Below are 21,832 nucleotides of genomic sequence, written 5' to 3' on the forward strand. Positions count from 1 at the left end.
CATTTTAATGTCACAAATTTCTGGTGACCCCAGACATTCAAAACGGAGACATTCTTTTGGCTAAAATTAATTTGTTTTTGATCATGTAATAGTTTGCTATACTATGTTGCAAATAAACGTTAATTTTAGAGGACATTTAGTCTATATAATGTATATTATTATGGATGGAGGGAGAAAAGTCAGGTGTAGATTACTGCACAAAGGGAGAATTGGATTTTCCTTGGTCAGGATATGTACAGTCAGTCCAGCTTGGATTTACAAGGCTGACAATTAATACTGAACAAACAAGAACTCAAACTATGAATTATGAAAGAGCTGCAGCATCTGAAACCGACCACAATGAACATTTGACAGATAAACAGGAAACTGACCACAATGAACATTTGACAGATAAACAGGAAACCAACCACAATGAACATTTGACAGATAAACAGGAAACTGACCACAATGAACATTTGACAGATAAACAGGAAACCGACCACAATGAACATTTGACAGATAAACAGACCCACAGTGCTTCAGTTTCAGCTTCAGGTTGTCATGTCTTATGTATTGGGATTGTCTCTGTCAGTTCACCATATATTTTTTATTAGTATCTAATTTTTATTTAGTTATTTAACTAATTTTTATCAATTACTACAAATTTCAGGTGACCCCATTTGAATTCCAGGCGAACCCACGGGGGGTCCCGACCCCAAGGTTGAAAAACACTGCTTTAGAGATTCATTTATACCTGTATGCCGTGAACTTGTGTGCTGTTGCAGCCGAACAGAGTAACTTTAAGCTTTAATTTTTTTAACTCACTTCCACAGAAAGGCCATGGGATCTGTCTACATTTTCACTGTAACTGTTTTCCAGGTGCTGCTCATAAGCTCCCCCGCTGGTTATTTAAACAACTGCATTTAAAGACTTTTTTTTTTTTTCCACTGAATTCTGTCCTGGTTTTAAAGCTTCAACATGGACAAACTGTTGGATGCATTAGTACTCTGTCATATATAGGCTAGTCATAGTCTATGTTTACAAAGAGTGACAGCTTTACTACCAGCTGGCTGTTAATATAAAGGAGACTGTCAGCTTTATGATGAATGGGTGCAAAGTCTGAGCATCAAAAGACATTTTAATGGAGCAGGGAACTGAAGTGGATGCCAAGAGAATCAGAAAGAGCTTAATTGTGTTGTTAATTGTGCCAGTTTGACCTGGAACTCTTCTTCATGATCCTAAAAGCCAGTGTGTAAAACAAGTGCCTTTTTTAATCTAGAAAAAGCATCTCTGCACATTTTATACACAATAAATTGCATAAAATTAAAATAATTTGACTTTGGTAGTAAAAGTAGTTAGAAGTAGTATGTTCTTTTTTCTAGAAACATAGACTTAAGCATTTGATAGTCTTTATTAGCAACTCCCTTATATTTTTAGGGTAATTTGAGGTTGTTTTCTTTTTGTCATCAAAGTAAAAACAGTGCAAGTTCAGATTTTCTTTCATGACAGAAAATGCTTATTTTAGGTTCAGTTACATGTTTCTGTATTCATCATATTGACTGTATTTATGAGCTTGACTGTAACTGTAAAGTAAAGCACATCATCTCAAAGTACCTCTTTCTGTAACCAAATATTACAAATGTTATCTATCTTTTGTCATTTATTTTCCTATGCAGTAGTATTTTTGTACATGAAATACAGATAAGCACATGTTCCAGTATGTAGTTCATTCTAGGTGTGACTGAATAGCTGTTGTTTTTTTATTCTTAGGGCCAGGAAAACTTTGCAATGCTTTATTTCAGGGAATATGTTCATAATTTCTTTATTTTTTCTTTGATAGAACTTCAACACCCCTTTAGCATCAGACAATGAATGTATATTTGACATAAGCATTTCCAGTTTAATGAACTCGTTATACTTACAACGCTTTTGACAATAATAATCTTGTAAAAGTGAATTGTAAGAATGTTGCTGAGATATGTTCAGACTTGCCCTTCACTTTTTGTTTGTAAAGCGTCGACTCCACCTTTGGTACATATCAGCTTTACAATAAGAAAGAAAAGGCTTATTGAACTGTAGCTCAGGGAAAATTCCCATAACCTGTCCCACTGGAATTTATGAGTTTTATTTTTATTGAGTGAACACAACGCAGATGAAGAGTGCTGTTGTCCAATCCCATCCTTATGACGGTTATTTGATGTAAAATAGCCTGAGAATGACTGAGGAAATGAACCTGGAGAGACTTGTTTTATTCTCCATTTACAGTTGGATTAAGAAGATTTTAACTGTGAGGCTTTTTATTTAATATTCAGTTGTTTAAGTTTATCAGGACAGGGTATAAAAACACAAATGTTACTGTTATTCAGGGTTAAATGAACTTAAATGCAGTAAAAGTGTGTATCATAATGCTGTAAAGGTTATCAGTTCAGTGTCATGATGCACTTCTTCGAAAACTAACTTTTTTTCCTGTACAAATATTCAATTAAGGATGTTATTAACCTGAATTTTACCAGAACAAAATGTTTGGAGGTGAAGCATGAGACAACCTCCCATCCATCCACAGATACTTTACATTAAGAGACAGTTCAAGTTTTATCGTACATGATGTTACTGATGTAGACGAATGGTTTTGTAGTTGTATGTCAGTGTGTTTTTTTTCTACCCGAGTGCCTTCTTAAATGTCCTTAATTAAACTCTGTATTCTGCAAACTTTTCTACTGGCTCGAGTCTTGGTTCTTTTATGTTACATCTACTTATCTAATTGGAACAGCAGCATTTTATCACAAAACTTTGAAAGCTGGATATTGGAATATTAGATGTTGTATAATCTCTCACAATCTGAGGTCGACCTGAAACTTATTTTTTACTTAGGATCATAACACTTCAAGTAATAGGACTTAATCATATCTCATATTACTCTACTGAATTACCCACCACATGAATATTAGAAAGTCTGACATCAGATCTTTTGCTGCAGAGTTTTGTGAAATGAACTTCAGTTTTTCTGCACAGTTCATATTGGAAACTACAGTATAACAAAAACATCTGCCAGTTTATATGTCAATGTACATCTGTGTTAATCTGACGTACAACATTTACCATATCAAAAATGTGGGCTGAGCTGTCCCTTAATCTATATTATCATACAATGTTAATGTCAAGGTTGTGTTACATTCGAAAGATAAAACTACAAATATGGAGAATGATGAGTGTCTATCATCTAGACACAATCTCTGAACAACAGTTTAGGGGAAGTCAGACTTCCCCTGAACTGCAGTTTTCCCCCTGTGTCTCTAACACTTTCCTTGAGTGACAAATTACAGAAGATCCACTGAACCAAATTTCAGATAACAGTTCACCCTGTGTTAAGGTGAGGAAACACTTAAAAGGTTCAGGTGATTCATTCTTGGTTCCAGTCAACTGCCTTTTTCAGTTTTATATTACTAAGGTAAATGTCTGTTCTGGTAAGTACTGTGTCATCAATGAGTTCAAGTCTTAGAAATCCATTATTTATGAATTTTAAAGACATGACAGTAGTTTTAAAAGGGGATTTAGGCCTGTTAATTATATCAACTGATGAAAACTTACTGCTCTATCATTGTTTCCAGCAGAGGGCAGCACAGAACAGGAGCTTTGCTGAGAGTTACAGTGTAGTCCATCCATCCATCCAAAATGTGACACAAAAAGTAAATGAATCCTAGAATATCAGACAAATAATAAAATATATTTTGTTAACAAAATCCCAACAACAGGTTTCACCTATTTGACCTCTAGTTACCTGCTGAGAACTGGAGCATCTTAAGTCTTTGAAGTAAAATCCTTACTTACAGTGGAGTACTTTCACATTGTGGTATTAGTAGTTTTACACCAGAGGGAGCTCTGCACAAAGACAACAATGGATACAGACTTGACTTGGATTTACTTCTTGGAGTTTTTGTCACTCCAGCAAAACTGAAGGGGAGGTGAGGGGTAGTGTGTTTGGTTCAGTTTGTTTGTTTGTTTGATTGTTAACACTCTAGCAGCAAAACTATTGGTAACTAATTTACACCAAATTGGGTTTATAGATTGCCAGTGACCCAGAACAGATCTGATTACATTTAGGGAAAAGTAGGTCAAAGTTTCAATTTTTTATGAATTTTTAAAATATTTTTTTCCCTACTCATTTACTTATAATGGGCGAAATTTCACATGTCTGTGTCAGCAAAACTATTAGTTGAATTCATACCAAATTTGGTTTATAGATTGCCAGTGACCCAGAATAGATGTGGTTACATTTTGACAAGAGTTGGTCAAACTTCAAATTTTTTTTATGAATTTTTAAAATCTTTTTTTTCTCACATTTACTTATAATGACCAAAATGTCAAATGTCTATTAAAAAAATCAATTTTGTTTCAATTTACTTCAAACTTGGCACATATATAGAGGCTATTGATATGCTGACATCAGCACATGCATAGACATGATGACATCAGCTGGATCGATGCCAAAATAAGCTACAATATGTGCAAGGGGCGGGGTTTGTTGTGCCTGGCACCACTTGTTTTGTTTATTTTCCCTTTAGGCTTTAAAAATAGTGTCATCTAAAAGCAAAATTCCAATCTCAATAGTTAATGACAGAGAAAAAATGTGTCCATCTCATTCCATAACAGGGTTCCACTGAGTCAGCCCTCCTCTGCGGCTAAATTCAAACAATTATAAATAGAGGTTTACACTTTTCACCAGATTAAAGCATTAACACATTTTACAGTGCATATAAATGATCTCTTTTTTTAACACTTTCTTTTTCAATATCGTTTCTTTTTTAAGAACATGTAGCAGATATGGACATACAGAAGGAAGACAAAAAAATTAAGAAACACAAACCTCAAAAGAAAAAGAACAGTGGATGGCCATGTCTCTACAGCTTGCTCCAGTGTTATGAATAAGATCGTCTGTATCCTGTCGTTGTATAAACATACCATTTCTCACACTTTCTCGACATTGTTCATCTTGAGTCCTTATCTTATAGGTCAACAGTTCCATTACATACATCTCACTCACAATTTTTTGCCAGTCATGCTGTGTTGGCGGATCTGCTTTGCACCATTTTCTTGTAATTATTTTCTTACAGGCTGCTAACAAAATCTTCAGTAAATATCTGTCCTCTTTTAATACAACATTGCCTGACATATTGCTCAGATACAATAGAACACTTGACTTGGATATATTATAGCCTACATTACAACCCACGTCTCTGTTGTGTTATGTTACTGGGAGGTAAGTTGATAGTCTATCACTCTTTCAAATTGAAATGCATCTCATAAGTAATGGATTACACTAAATAGCGTAACAGCAAGAAAAAAAAAGCATCATTCAGTTGCTCCGGGTATGTTTTCTGGTATAGTAGGAACTGTGACGTTATGGTACTACAGGTACTGGTCCACATTAATGTTTAAATCTCAGCCCTGTGTTGTAAACTCCTCTCTGTAACTCACTCATTCCGTACTCTGCTCAGGCTATGAATGTACAGGCTGTAGCCAACGCTATTTAGTGTAATCCATTATTTGCGAGATACAACTCAATTTCACCAAGTAATAGACTATGAACTGACCTCCCAGTAACATAATACAACAGAGAAGTGGGTTTAACGCATAACTGGAGCCGGCGATGGAGCCAGGTCAAACCCACCAATAGAAACTCTTCTCTCATCCATCAGTGTAGGCCCCGCCCATTGAGTGCAGTTAAATTCGCAAGCAAAACTTTTAAAGTTGCAAACAGAGGAGTGATTTTCAAGCAAAATTTTTGTCTCAAGCAAATTTTTTAACTCACAAGGAAAGAGGACTGATTAATAAACAAAATGATCTCTTTTTTTTGGTTGCCACTGACTGTCTTTTGCTCTCAAAAATTATTTTTTTGGTTGCAAATCCATTCTTTTTGATTGATGAATAAAGAAACAAATGTCTCTCCATAGGAATACACACAGAAAACCATAATTGATTCGCACACCTCTGCTGGGAAACGAAGCGGTGCTGCTGAAGCTAATGTTGAGCTAGTAGAAGAAAGTCCTGTTAACGGTTATTATCGTTAACAAAAACTAGCGAAATGACGAAAACTAGAATTGAAAAAAAAAAAAACATTTTAATTAACTGAAATAAATAAAAACTATAATTAATAGAAAAACGACAACTAACTGAAACTGTATTGTGTGCTTAAAAAACTAACTAAAACATATAAAAATTATGGATAAAATTCCCTTCGTTTTCGTTAATGTCAGATTGATGCGAAATCGATTTATTTCGCTCTAGCAATTTTAGCTAACAGCACCATAGGGCATTTCACGGTTCGTCACTTGTGGTTCAGAGTTGTCTTCTGGTCTAAACAGTGGAGACTCATGTTGGGATTTATGTGAATACGACGGCAAAGAAGATAAAAGATATGACAGAACTACAATTTATACTAAAACTAAACTAAAACTAAGCATTTAGAAAAAAATTAAAAAAAAAAAAAAAACTAATAAAAACTAGCAAACCTGCTCTAACAACTAATAAAAACTAACTGAATTAGAGAAAAAAAAAAGTCAAAACTAAATAAAACTAAACTATAATGACAAATCCAAAACTATTAGAACCTTGCTCCTGTTTCTGTGGCACTGAGTGCAGAGTTTGTACCTTATGGAGACACCTGATGAACGGCATTAAATCACAAATAGAAAACATGCAAAAAGGAATACACAGTGACATGTTTCTATGAGAAGAGACAAAAGGCCCTTTCCCTAGGGGGACTAGCTGGACCAGACCCTGGTCCAAAAGCCTGAACCTTTCACACGTGTTTATTTCCCTTTTAATCTCAAGGCACCTTTGTTTTGTTCCAGTTTTTAATTAAAAAAAAAAATCTAACCTAATACTGTCTGTTCATTTACAAGGCATCAAAATATGAGTGTAAGTACTTTTATCAGTAATATGCAGTCAAGTAAATCTGTCTGACTTTAGGGTTGAACCTGGACTATATCTGTAAAACAATAGAAATGAAACAGAACCATCCATCACACTTAAAGTTAGATGTGATTTAGTTTAAGGAATGAGAAGTTGAAAATACATGTTCTACCATTTTTAAATACAAATCAAGGATATGTAATGATGGTTAACTTTATTTAAAATGTATTCCAGATGGATTAAGTGATTCAACAACCAGTAAAATATTAAACCCAACCCGTCCACTTACAGTATTGTGCCATTTTACTGAACTAGAGCAGTGTTTCTCAAAGTGTGGGACGGGCCCCTCGGAGGGGGGGCACGAAGGTGTGCCAGGGGGGCATGGGATCTCTCCTGGGTGGTTGTTTTTTTTTTCTCCTTCAGGTTAGAACATGTAGCAGGTGGAACTAATATTTTAGTGTTGGAACACCCTGGACTCATTTTAGGGACGTACAACAAACAAATCTACTGCCATGGTGATCTGTCACTAGACTAGACAAAGAGTTTAGGTTTGGACAATGGACAAGGACTGGACTGGAAAAGACACATGTGGAATGTTTCCGTTTTTGCACAGTTTGAACACTTTGCACTTAAATGTTCTGAAATGTGCAATGGAAACGGGCTCATTGCAGCCACTGATATTGTTTAAATGTTCATCTTTATTACCAAAATTTGTTTGTTGTTCTAAAAAAAGTAACTTAATTGTCATAGTTATAAGACAATTGTGCACTTCCAATTTTTATTTGGAAAAATAGGTTAGCTGGGATAGGCTCCAAGCGACCCCGATGACCCTAGTGAGGATAAAGCAGGTTCAGATAATGAATGAATTGTCTCAGAGTAGTCTTGTTGAGTTTATTTGTATTGTTCAAGCAAAAATCTAAGTCATTTTTAATTTGAACAACAAATTATTTGAGGAAAAGCAAAAAGTATTGTTACAATATTGACGTTTCTTTTAATAAAAGTTATAATTGCACCACCATTACAATGTTGCTGGGGCTGGGGGGCGCTGGAGATTTTTCGTCCTCCAAAGGGGGGGGGGGGCGTGACAGAAAAAGAATGAGAACGGCTGAACTAGAGGTTAGTTTGTGAATGTCCATGAACTGGACTACAGTTTTTTGTTTTTTTTTTTACTGCTCCCTCATACATCATCAACCTGATTTGAATAAATTACCCTGAACTTTCGGGTGTGGTGGAAACGCAGTTACCAGGAACTTTTTTACCCCAAAAAGTTCCTGGTAAATAAGTTCCTGGGCCTTTTGGTGGGAAAGGGCCTAAAGGCAGATAGCAAGACCCTTGGAGACTAGCTGAAGGAAATGGCGGAAGCCCTCAGTGATAGTTCAGACAGGTTCACAATACCACAGAAACACGACGATTTTCGAACAAAAGATCACAAAAAATGACAAGAAAAATGCACAGACCTGGAAAACAGAAGCCGCAGACAAAACATTCGGATAATAGGCATCACCGAAGTCGCTAAGGTCAACAACTCCACGCGTTTCACCGCCATGTTTGTAGTTGAAGGAACATTTGAACTCACCATGTTATTGACCTGAGCCCAGTCCGGAAGCCAAGCACAGGTGAGCGTCCGCGAGCCATCATTATCCGGTTACGTCACTACTCGGATAAAGAAAACATTTTGAAGTTGTCTCGGGATAAGGGCCGACTGTTCTACAGTGGACCACCAGTTCACATCTGACCCCACATGAGCCCCGAGGCCGGCCGACAGCGAGCAGCCTTCAGCACGGTGAAAACACAACTTACTGGCACCGCCGGCATCCCATATGAGCAGTTCTTCCATTTACCGAAGCACAGGAGGCACTGAAGTACAGCCACACCCCCACACTGAGCCCACCACAGGACAGAGCACAACACAGCAGCAGACTGGAACCATGGGGTAACATTCACTAAAAGAATGACATTAATACACAAACTCTCAGACAACAACATAATGTTTATATTCTTAATCTTATTATTATTCTTATTCTTATTATTATTATTATTATTGTTTTTATTTATTTATTTACTGTATTTTTTTCCCTTTCTTTTCCGTGATGTGTTAAAAGAAGATTAGGCCACTTTAAGTTAGTCATATGTGAGGTATTTCAGACTATTTAAAACCATTTTTGAGGGGTGGTCATCACAGACCACCGCCACGATAAAACGTAATTGTTTTTCCCAGACCCCACACACACACACACACCCTTTTACTGTTTATGGCGGTGGTGGTCCGTGATGACCACCCCTCAAAATGGTTTTAAACACTCTGAAATACCTCACATGTGTATTATGTGTGGTGCCAGCGAAACCACCTCCTGATCAATGCCAGTAAGACCAAGGAGCTGGTTGTGGACTTTCATCAGCACCCCCACACCCCCACATCACCAGTGAACTTCCAGGGAAGGGACATCTTATAAGTCCCTGGATGTTCATCAGAACAATAAACTGGACTGGACTGATAATACCAATGCACTTCACAAAAAAGGTCAGAGCAGACTATCTGCTCAGGAGGCTCAGGTCCTTTGGGGTGCGGGGGGCACTCCTGAAGACCTTCTACAGCTCAGTTGTGGCCTCTGCAATTTTCTATGGTGTGGTCTGCTGGGGGAGCAGCATCACAGCAGTTGACAGGAAGAGGCTGGACAAACTGATTCAGAAGGCCAGCTCTGTCCTGGGATGTCCTCTGGAGCAGGTGGAGGAGGTGGGGGAGAGGAGGTCGACAGCCAAGCTGTCCTCCATGATGGACAAAGACTCCCACCCCCTCCAACACACACTCACTGCACTAAGGAGCTCCATCAGTGACTGAATAATACACCCAAAGTGTGTGAAGGAGAGGTATCGCAGGTCTTTCCTTCCTGCAGCTGTTAGGCTCCACAGTAACAACTGCTCCAAAAATTCTGTGCAATAACCATACAATAAACAATTTAATAAACTGTGCAATAAACCTGTGACATGATCAGCATGTGCTCAGCTGTAAATAGTGTATATAGCGTTCTTGTTTTGTGTCTATCTTGATATTGCACTTTTTTTGCTCTTGTGTGCTCTTGTAACTTTGCTGCTGTAAACCTTGAATTTCCCCTGGTAGGACAAATAAAGGCATATCTCATCTTATGGGACTAATTGATGCTTTTTGGGTTATTTAGAAGTGTTTTTAAGCAAATTAAAAACATTCGACCAAAATCTAATTCCCCCTACCCACCCCACCCACCCCCTTACGTTTTACCGCTCTGGTGGTCGGTGATGACCCCCCCTTCAAAAATGGTTTTAGACAGTCTGAAATCCATTACATATAACTCAAGATAACTCGAAACGTTTTAGACGGATTTGGATGAAATTTTCAGGAAATGTTGATACTTGCACAAGGAACAAATGATAAAATTTTGGTGTTGATCGGGGGGGGGGGGGCGGATTTTTTGTTTGTCTGTCTGTTAGCAAGATAACTCAAAAAGTTAAGGACAGATTTCGATGACATTTTCAGGAAATGTTGATACTGGCACAAGGAACAAATGATTCAATTTTGGTGGTGATTGGGGGGGGGGGGGTGTTGTCTGTCTGTTAGCAACATAACTCAAAAAGTTATGGAAGGATTTGGATGAACCACGTAAACTTTGTGTATTACATCAAGACTTTTTGAGTCCGTCAGGAACCTCTATTTCAACAAAATAATACAGAAAAAAAAACAAAATTTTTCCACTAAATTGTGAAATGTTCTGGTTAAAATTATGACCTTTGTGTTGTTGGGGTCAGTTTCAACCCAGTTCTAAAAATAAGATTATAAAGCATTAATTAGAGGCAAAACTAAAATCCTAAGTGCACTGTCAGCCAACACACTGATAGCCAGCTCCTCTAACAATCATGTGAGCTTATGGGGATTCTCATTCTGTCCTGTTCTCCAGTATACCTGCACAAAAAGAAAACAAGCAGACAGGCATGTCCACACAGGTGAGGTCAGTTCAGTATAGAGGTGGTGACTTGCAAAGTGGACATCGAGGGGTATAATGTCAAAAAAAAAGGCCCAGAGGCTCACACCAAAAAAATTAAAACTAATATTTTCATGGCTAAGGAATCCTAACAATGTAACCAAGAGATGAGAAACAAATTGGATGATATTGTTTTTAGTGTATTTTACAGCTGATTTAAGACATGGGCCAGAACCAACCCATTTACTTAAGAGATAGTAACAGAAAGCTAACACAAGAGCAAGGTTAACTTTTGTTTTTAAGTTATAAGTACTTAAACATTCATCACACACGTAAAATATAAGGCACTGTTTATTAAAAAAAAAAAAAAAACTGATACAAAATGTTTTACAAAAGAATATGTACAAAGTGCTTTTCACTTGCTTTACAAAAACACAATAAAAAAAAAACCACACACACACACACACACAAAGGAGAGATTCTGTTTCTGTTTTTCATCCCAAAAAGTATATTTAGTGTTTTTTTGTTTGTTTTTTTAAATCATTATTATTATTTGGAGCTGTTATATTCCAGAGGCTGCACTGAACAGGGGAAGTGCTCCAGTGTCAATAAACATCTTTTCTTCCCTGCTTTCATTCTGTGTTTTTGTTGAGTCTTGAGGGAAAAACAAAAAGACAAAGCAACATTTCCTCTGGTTCCTTGGCTTGCTTTCTGCCACCCAAAAAAAATTTGAAAAAAGTTTACAACATCCTCACAGATTGTTCATTCATCCAAACAATAGTAACACTTTCTGACTTGCAGTGATTTCAGATGACATACCAAAAAAGCAAGGCACATTTTAACCTTCAGACTTAAATAAATCAGTACATTTTTCTGTTCCTTCCTTCACTTCCTGCTTACCTTCATGAAAGTCACTTTCTTTCAATCTTAAGTGTTTCCAGACTAGAAATATGTCTGCCTCTTTGAGTTTCACTTTATTTTAATGTCAGGATGTTATGCATTTTTGTTCTATTGTTTGTTACTTTTTATAGTTCTCTCCTGGATCCTCAACTGAAATTGCAGTGTCTGATGTTTTAATGACGTATATTGAGAGTAAAACGTAACAAGTAGCACCATTTTAACAGGATTTGTCATCATCAAAGTGTTTCTATACATCAGGAGTGTCAAACTCATTTTAGTTCAGGGGCCAACACGGTTGTGTTTTCATTTAACCCATCTTCAGGTGTGTGCCCAGCTTTATGTGTATTTGTTTAACATGCAATTTACACACTGAGCCTCTGGTGGAGTTACTTTCACACATGCCACAACAAACTGCAAGTAAATGAGAAAAATCCTGATTCCTGAGTGATAGGATCTAAGTCGTTGAATCTTAGTCAGCTTCAATGTGTGCATTGCAAATTCAGCTCATGGTCTATAAAAGCATGGCAGTGGTTGGTCAACCTGATATTAATAAAGCAAAAAATGTAACCTCATAGTCCCCCCTGAATGTTCAATCCAGTCGTCAGAATAAAATGTTAGTGGTGTATGTTCCTGCAAAAGGTGGATATAAACATTTTCACTGCAAAAATCAAAATCTTACCAAGTGTATTTTTCTCATTTCTAGTCAAAATATGTCATCACACTTAAAATAAGACATAATCACTTAAAGAGTAACTTGTAAGTGAGATATAAGAACTTATTTTTAGACAACAGATCTTGAAAATCTTATTATTATTAAGATAATTTTCACTTGTTCCATTGGCAGATTTTTTTTTTTTTGCTTCAATTAAACAAAAAAAAAAAACAAAAAATTGAATTAAGCAAAAAAATCCTCCAATGGAACAAGTGAAAATTATCTTGGTAAGATTTCTTGATATGAGATTTTCCAGATCTATTGTCTAAAAATCAGTTCTTATATTTCACTGAAAAGTTACTCTCTAGGTGATTATGTCTTATTTTAAGTGTGATGAGATATTTTGACTAGAAATGAGAAAAATACACTTGGTAAGATTTTGATTTTTGCAGTGTTGTTAAACAAAGACATTTCCAGATACATGTATAACAGTATTTTAGTGTTTTACCTGCACTTTTTAACCATTATTCACAGATATTGTATTGAAATCTTTTTAGTTAATGTTTGTCATGTTATTGTTTAGACACAGGAGACTCTAGACAAATACTCAGGCTGCAGTAAAAATATGCAAATATGTGATAAAGACGATCCATCACATCGACCTCTTGGATGTAGAGGATCGGCAAATGGTCCTTCAAAGACATATGACGTTGAGATTACATGTGGTTTACACCATTTGCAGAAACCTACAGGGCAGTGTCTTCTCTGGTGACTGGCTGGGAATGCTCCTTTTGAACATTAGTGTTGTTAGTCATCATTCATGCTGCAGTTCAGATTTTTTTCTTCACTATATAGTGTCATTATTTACATTTGCAGTCACTGAAGTCATATTTCATCACTTAATGCCTCTGCAATCCCAACATGCTCCTCATAACAGACACAATCGTTTGTGTCGTGCCTTCATCTGAGCTGCATCATTCAGTCTTTCCAGTGTTCAAAAAAAGGATGTTAAACTTATTGGTAAAGTCCTGAAGGCGGAGCCAGGCCTGTTCTCTTCTCGTTCCCAGAGTTCCTTGGTGCATTGGCTGCAGAAGCTGTGGTTGTGCCGTCCAGGCCCAGCGAGCGCCGGTACGCCGCAGAGAGTCGGTACAAAACGTCAGGTCGCGGACCGGGGTGAGCGTCAGCCTTCTGTGTCATGAGCATCTCAAACAGGGTGCTGACCTCAGAGAGCAGGGCACCGCCCAGTGGGCCGTCCTTCTCTGGAACCTTACCTAAGAAGAGGAGAAAACAAAGAGTTAGAGTGAACTGTATTTATTTTATTATTATGATGGAAAGGAAAGGAAAGGAAAGGAAAGGAAAGGAAAGGAAAGGAAAGGAACTGAATAGAAATGAACTGGATAGAAATGAACTAATTTGAAAGAAAAGAAAAGAAAAGGAAAGGAAAGAAAGGAAAAGAAAGAAAATGAAAGTAAATGAAAGCAGGAAAGAAAGAAAAGGAACTGAATTGAACTGAACTGAATTGAATTGAATTGAATAGAAATTAAATTAACTAAATGGAAATTAACTGATTTGAAAGGAAAGGAACTGAACTGTAATTAAATTGAAGTGAAATTAAATTGAACTGGATGATGATGTGTCCCTGTTTCTCTTTTCTACATTTGAAGACAGAAATTGACAACTGTACAAACTATAATATCCCTGTTTTAACACCAGTATCATGTTTCTAGCGTCTTCAAAAACAAATTCACTCCGGGTTAAAGTTTGTTCTTTTGCAGTGAATCAGTATTCCATTCAAATGTCTATATTTATACTGCATTACCAACATTCCTGACAAAAAAAATCTTCAAAATCATTATTTGACAGATGAGAAATTTGTCATGAAAACACTGAGATTTAAATCAAAAGGTTTTTAGTAACTTTTCTGAAAAAGCTTGATGTCAGCATTTCAGTGCATGCAGTGGTTTGTGTTTATTCAGTTTGCTTTTTGATTTACCAAAGGTGGAGAAGGATGATGTAGAATCCAGGGCATCCCGTGGCAGCAGGTCAGTGTCAGTGGATGGAGGCCCATTGGGGACAAAAATGTTGTCGTGGTAATCACCAGAGAGAGGGAGGGAGAGTCTGGCCATCCAGGAGGGGTCGTTGACCTCTGAGAAGACTTCATCTGCACAGACATAAAACCAGATTGTTTTTACCAGAAGCCTCTAGAGCTACTCTTTTGGAAAAAATATCCAAATAACAATGTGCATGTGATACAAAATTGTAACAAATTTAATACAAAATGTAGACAGAATGTGAACAGAATATAGACGAGGTGTATATAAGCATTTAGCTTCTGCCTAAGCCCATTCAGTCCCAATATAATTCATATTTGGTTGACTTAAAATTAGCCTCATTGTTTGTATTTTCTGTATTATGGATGGTGACTGAATAAACATAAAAAGTTCACATACCAGTGAAAACATTTACTTGAATTGTATGCTAAAGGTAACCACATGTGTACAGGTAAACCATCAATCAAAAAGTAAAATACAGTCATGGAAAAAATTATTAGACCATCAAAAGTCATCAAAAAAAATTGTTATGCAATCAAGTATTAACTCCTGTATGTGTCATGTGACTAAAACAGACAGAAAAGAAAACATGGAATACCTAAAAGCACTGTTTTTGTCCGTACAATGCCATAGATATTGATGTAAGAACTGAAGTGATTTTAGTTATTATCAAGAAAACATGGAAAATGGATAGATATCAGCTCGGAAATTAAACTATTATGAGCTATTTTTGTTGTTATCATTATATTTGTCCAAACAAATGTACCTTTAGTTGTACCAGGCATGAAAATGAACAAGAAATTGAAGAAAACAAGGATGGTCTATAATAATTTTTTTTCTCCGACTGTGCCTAGATCTTCCTGAGAAACTGCCGGGAATTTTAACCTGAATTTTGTACTCCACTAGTCAAACAGCGGCTAATATGTAAGCACCAACACATAAAAGACCCCTAATGACAAGTTCACATTAAAAACTGAAGCCATGATCTTTTTCCCAGTCCTGTTTCCAGAACTAACCCCTGAGACCTGAGCCTGTTTTAAAGCTAATGACCCCATCTGGGTTTTTCATGAGGTCAGCACTTCAAGTAAACAAACCTGGATTTGGTATTATCTGCCTACAGCTAAAACCGTAAAGACAAAAACAATTAACTTGTAGTTTTTAGACCATCAGACTGGTGTAAAACTAGTTTTGTCTCATCTGAGAGTCGAGGATTATTCAGTTATAGTTACTATTCAAACAATTACACTGAAATGTCATGGAACTTATCTGCTTTACAGACAAAATGTGCTGAATCTGATGTACTTTACTTACACTGCATGATGATAGAAGTGATATCACAAATATACTGTACATAGGCTTCTATACTTTTCTAGAAATCTTACACTAGAAGGACTCTGAAAAGTGAATGGACTGTATCTATGTTTTGAAGTAGAACCTGCAGCTCAAAGACAAACATTCCTTTTAAGTAAAACTCATTCTCCCAATAATTCATAGATTTTCACATTTTGACCCATTAACCCTTTCATGGATGAATTATGAAAGCCTTAATCAAGATTTTTTTTTTCCTGAGTATTTTTATTCCTCTAGGCATTAAAAAAAAGTGACTGAATTTTTTTTTTTTTTTTTTTTTTTTTTTATGAACGTATTTTTCATGGAGTTGTAAAAATTTCCACTCAGCCGGACACCATGCATTTAATTTTTGAAGCAAAGAAACATATTTACTGATATACTGTGTGAAAACTATGAAATAAAAACATTTTTAAAGCAGCTAATCTGATGTTTTCTCACATTTTCTCATACTCTAATGAAGACAATATGCAAAAAAAAAAAAAGTTAATTACAGTCTAATAACAATAACAAACAATTGATTTACACTCAAATATGTTAGTGCAGATCAGGTTACAGTAACGGTATGAATGTCAGTGTATTATGGGATGATGCATGAGTGTCCACTGTGTCGGCTGATATGGAATTAAAACAACAAAATCCATGAATATAAAAGAGAACAGCTGTAGAATAACTGTCCACTGTAATGACCAGTGTGCATGAAAGGGTTAATACAGTCAACCTGCACTTTTGACATCATTTTTCTTTATTAGTGTCTCAAATTTGTTTCACAGGCATTTTGCTTATACACTGGTATTACCCACTATCCTATGTAATTTCAACAGTATATTATATAAAACTATTGAAAAGGTAATTTAACTACTTGAATGACTCTACAAGTATGAATGTACCTGAACTAGCATCTCCACTATACTTTAATTAAATGTAAATCACTCCTTCATTACAATGTGCTGTTGTACATTGGGCATTCACATACAAGTAAAATGTAAATGTTGTCCATAAAGTTGGAATAATTTTGTTTTCAGACACATTCCTCTGTTTATTCCAATTTTTACACATCAATAATCACCTTTGACCAGGTGTAATGATGACATATGGTCCAAGTTACACTTTATCTATCAAGAATAAATGCATCATGAGAAGACGTAAAAAAAAAATATGTCATTACAACTTCATTGGCAATAGTGTTTTTTTTTTTTTTTTTTTTTTTTTTAATGAATAATTAAAGATAAGGGCTGGAGGAATAGATATTGGTGGGTGACTTATGTTGATAAAGCAGTTGTACAAATCAAAAACAAACATTTTCCATGAACTTTGTAATTAACCCCTAAAGACCCAGTGCTACTTTTTTGGTAATTCCCTTTTTTTCCTCTATATTTAACCTTTCTTAAATATTTTATCCCTATGTATTATAATACTTATTCTCTGTATTTTGCGGGTTTTCAATGTAAATCAGGTATTTTCTTACATTTTATTTACTGATGGTGTAGATGTTCATAAAAGCTCAGATTAAAGTTGAGGGTTATTCTGACAAAAACAGAGAAAACTCAAGAAAAAGTGACTTTTCCAGCCAAATATGTCGATAACAGAACATAAAAACAAGTGTGTCCATCCACTGTCATTGATCCAACTCCATGGGTTTTACTGGTGAATCAATGTTGTAGAAGATGACGGTGTTTCCATGGTAACTACAGAGCCTCTGTACGTCCAAATGGGTCATATCTGATGACCATGAAAAGATGACAAACTGCATCTTACACCAATTATTTACATGTATTGACAGGATTAGCGGATCAGAAGTTATTAAACATTTTAGATCAGTAGATGGTTTTGGTCGCCGGTGGAGGTTTGGGTTTTTATGGGTTGATACCTCCTTTTTTTTTTTTTTTTTTAAATTCATGTATTTTTATTTTTTAGTAAGTATCAGCTGTTCATTTTTGTTCTCCTCCAGGCATGTATCAGGTATATTAAGACTGCATGTATTATCATTTTACTATGATCTGTATTTTTCCAAAGTAACCCTTTTGACATGGCTGATCTCATTCTTTCCTCTACTGCCACCCTCAGGAAGCTCTTCATTACTGACGCCACCTGAAGAATGGATAAACCGTTAATCCAACTGGGTGTGTATTGTTTCATCTATTTAAAATAACACAGACCTCCCATTTGAATCGCGTTAAGAAAATCCCCCTCGTTGTCTAAGGCCCAAAAATCACAGTCTTCTTCAGTATTTGTATTCCTCCCTCTGGGGAAAAAGGACCAACATTTGCAGACTTTTCCTGTCCTGGTGGAGGAAATGACTCGGTGGTTTTATCTGGCTGCTGTCAACAAGCTCTTCCTGCTATCCATGGCGTCCTGTGCACTTCGAGCATCCAGTCAGCCACTAAACATCACGTCCACATCGCCATAAAAAAACCTGTCTGGCCTCCAGTCTGAAGCTCCAGTCACTTTGAGAGGCGTAAACGCCGGGTGTGTCTGAGTGAAAACACACAAACCCAGTCTCTGAGTCGCAAACAAACATATCCTGGATGATTATATGTCTCATTTCATCTCTCAGTGTATCATGTTGACCACTGAACAAAAATGTAAAAAAACAAATAAACAAATAAATGCGTGCATATTTTTCTGGTCTTATCCTCTTTCCATCCTGTTTACGTCCTATTCTTCCTGGTTTTATCTTCTTATCAGATCACACAGCAGCTTGATATCCCCTCCAAACTATTTATGTCTCATCTGATCTAATTTAATTCAAAAAACATGATACGGTCATGGAAAAAATTATTAGACCACCCTTGTTTTCTTCAGTTTCTTGTTCATTTTAATGCCTGGTACATCTAAAGCAGGGGTGTCCAAACTTTTTTTAAAGAGGGCCAGATCTGATAATGTGGACATTGCCAGGGGCCAGTGGTCCCTTTGGAAATTTTTTAAACAGTAAAAATTACATATAAATGCGCTGTTCTACAACAATTTTATTTTCATTGTCACAATATCATTTTTTTAAATGGCAATATAACCAAATCTAAGCCACTCAGGTGTGAACAAATTTAAAAAAAAAAAAAAAAAATACATTTCTGCCTTCCTTTCACATCTGGAGTCACATAACATAGAACAAACTGTGTGGAGTATCTTAAACGTCCAAGCTGATAAAAATCTTAACCCCACATTCATTTTAAACATGACTTATATGAGTAATCATTACTCATATATTACTCAGTAATGCAAAGTCTGTTAACATTTAAGATGAAAACATATGACTCTTACTATTGTCTTTCACAAAATCATTCAGAAAGTAATATTTTGTGTCACATCTACAAGTACATAACACCAGCAGTTAGAGGCAACTAACCTGGCAACTTGGTAGCCTGCCTTGGTGGTGAATTCACTGAACTCAGAGGTTCAAATGAAGAGTCACTGTTGAGTTTAAAGCAGCTTGAATTTGCTTCATTTTTTCGGAACTCTCACTCCCTGCTAGCTTGTCGTATGCGTTAGCATGTTTTGTCTGCTAGTGTCTCTTTACATTGAATTCCTTAAACAAGGCAACAGTCTCTTGACAAATTGGGCGAACACAATCGCCTTGATTTTCAGTGAAAAAAAATGTAATTCCCATCTCTCCTGGAAGTGGTGGCCCTCACTGTCAACTTTCGTTTTTTTATTTACAGGCGCCATGGTTAGAAATTAGCAAAAAGGGTTCACGGCAAAGTCACAGAGCCAGATAGAGTAAGAGTGGTGCTGCCACCGAGAGGTGAAAGGAGAAACTGCATTTGGAACCTTTTATGATTCATGTACTCTGTTCAACGGTCCAAGCGGGCCATAAATAATACATTCTAAAACCCAAGCTGTGGGCCGTATAAAATCTGACCGCGGGCCGTGATTGGCCCCCGGGCCGGACTTTGGACATGCCTGATCTAAAGGTACATTTGTTTGGACAACTATAATGATAACAACAAAAATAACTCATAAGAGTTTAATTCCAGAGCTGATATCTAGACATTTTCCATGGTTTTTTCTTGATAATAACCAAAATCACTTCAGTTCTTACATCAATAGCTATGGTATTGTACTGACAAAAACAGTGCTTTTAGGCATTTGGTGTTTTCTTTTCTGTCTGTTTTAGTCACATGACACACACAGGAGTTAGTACTTGATTGTATAACCCTTGTTTTTGATGACTTTTGATGGTCTAATTATTTTTTTCCACGACTGTAGATCATCTCAGCATGCTGTTGGACTCAGTTCATTTACATTAGAGATTATTTTACAAAGGTGAGATAAGAAAAAATGAAAAAAAACAAAACAAAAATCAACCAAAAGTGACAATTCTCTCTGCATGAGTCTAGAGAAGATCAGATATGCTATTTGGGGATCAGAGACTAAATTTGACAAAATATGGCACCCCTTCTTGGTATTTTATGAGAAACCCACAACAACAATCTTCGAGAACCCCCCGCTCTTTTTTTTGGTTTTTTTAAAGTAAACAAATACATTTTAATGTATTAATTATTATTATTGTTTATATTATTTCTTTTCTTTTCCCTTGCTCTTTTTTCTATTGTCTTTTTTATTGTTCTTTTATACTGCACATATTAATGCTGTTTAAACATGGTTGTTAATGTTTTTTTTATAATTTTCATTCTGTCTTTTCATAAATTTTTTCAGTGGTTGTTTGTATCTGTTCATGTCTGGGTAAGGTTATTGTGTTGTGTCATGGGTGGATGTTGTTTAGAAAATCAAAAATCTCCTTCCTGTATAGTGAATGTCTTATTTATGTTCTGTTATTAATAAAAAGACCTTTGAAAAAAAAAAAGTGACAATTCTCTCCGTTCTCAGTGATACTAAACGTGCATGGCCAGAATAGTCTACAATGTGCCTGTGAAGATTATTGTCCTTGGAAATGTTGTGGATGTATTCATTTTACTATTTCGATTCATTTTAAGCCCCTGACATGAAGCTGCTGAGGCTTTTGTACTTCTAATACAAAACTGTTTAACACTGTTTAACCGTTTAACCCTTGTGTGGTGTTCAGATTTTTGTAATTCAGCCAGTGTTTGTGGGTGTGGTGGACCAGCTGCATTTGTGGGTTTTTAATCCAACATAATCAAACAATTTTATGTTCAAATACTCAACAGATGTTTACTTTTTCCAATTATAAGCAACATAAAAAGCATCTATGTTTAATATTTGCCTTTTGCCTTTGCTAGATCACATTTATGAATTAAAGTGCTACTTATTTCTAGTTAATTTTTTTTAATGAAATGTAATATCATCAAGATATGAGAGGAAAAAATTCATAAAAACATAATTACTCATCGTTTTGTCTTTTAATAAAAAATGAAAACGGGTCCCACAGACTCAAACACCATACAAGGGTTAACAGTACAATCTATACACAAACAGGCTCTAATGTCATGAATAATACGACAAAAGACTGTCATTGATGGAACATATTACTTCTGCTTTCCTCACTTATGAATATCTTATTGAATTTCAGAATGCTTGTCATGTATAAAACTTTTTCTACATTTGCACATCCACTACAATAAGGAATGTTTTTAATTGAATACACTATGCCACTGCAAGTAATATTAAAATCTAGTTACTACATTTGCTCAGAACACCACTTAGTTTAACTGAATCTTAAAAAAAAAACAAAAACAAAAACGTAGGCTACATCAGTGTATGACTATTTCTTCAATTCCTGTTTCCTGCTGTTTTGTCTGTTAACTGTTCAATATTGTCTAATATCAGTTGTTTACCTTGCATATGGACTTTTTTTAAAAAAAAAAACCTCTTTATTTATGAAAGTTTTGGTTGTTTTTTTTTTTACAGATTCAAAAACAAAAAACAAAACAAATGGGTCATGAGGTCAAAGGATTACAAAGATCACATTGCTTAAAAAAACAACACAGTTTTTACTCTTAAAGGTTTACAAGTTTGTCTCACAGTTTATGTAAACGTGCCATTTTTCCCAAAATTCTTTTGCATATAGACTTTTGAACATGGATTTTTTTCCTCCTCTTTCTCCTGTATGAGCATTGAAG

General features: G+C 35.8%; 1 protein-coding gene across 2 annotated transcripts in view; it reads right to left on the minus strand.

Annotated features, from left to right (window-relative positions):
- Positions 1 to 12,761: 12,761 nt before the first annotated feature.
- The window catches only part of pcdh12 (protocadherin 12), a 37,248-nt gene continuing 28,177 nt past the window's right edge, over positions 12,762 to 21,832 (minus strand). For both annotated transcript variants that reach the window (XM_030146428.1, XM_030146427.1), the window contains exons 4-5: positions 14,390 to 14,557; positions 12,762 to 13,667 (exon numbers count right to left, since the gene is read on the minus strand). In XM_030146428.1, the coding sequence (XP_030002288.1) occupies positions 13,411 to 13,667; positions 14,390 to 14,557 (425 nt within the window). In that variant the 3' untranslated portion in view covers positions 12,762 to 13,410. The remainder of the gene's footprint in view (positions 13,668 to 14,389; positions 14,558 to 21,832) is intronic.

This window comes from Sphaeramia orbicularis, chromosome 10 (genome assembly GCF_902148855.1).
Source record: "Sphaeramia orbicularis chromosome 10, fSphaOr1.1, whole genome shotgun sequence".
NCBI lineage: Eukaryota > Metazoa > Chordata > Actinopteri > Kurtiformes > Apogonidae > Sphaeramia > Sphaeramia orbicularis.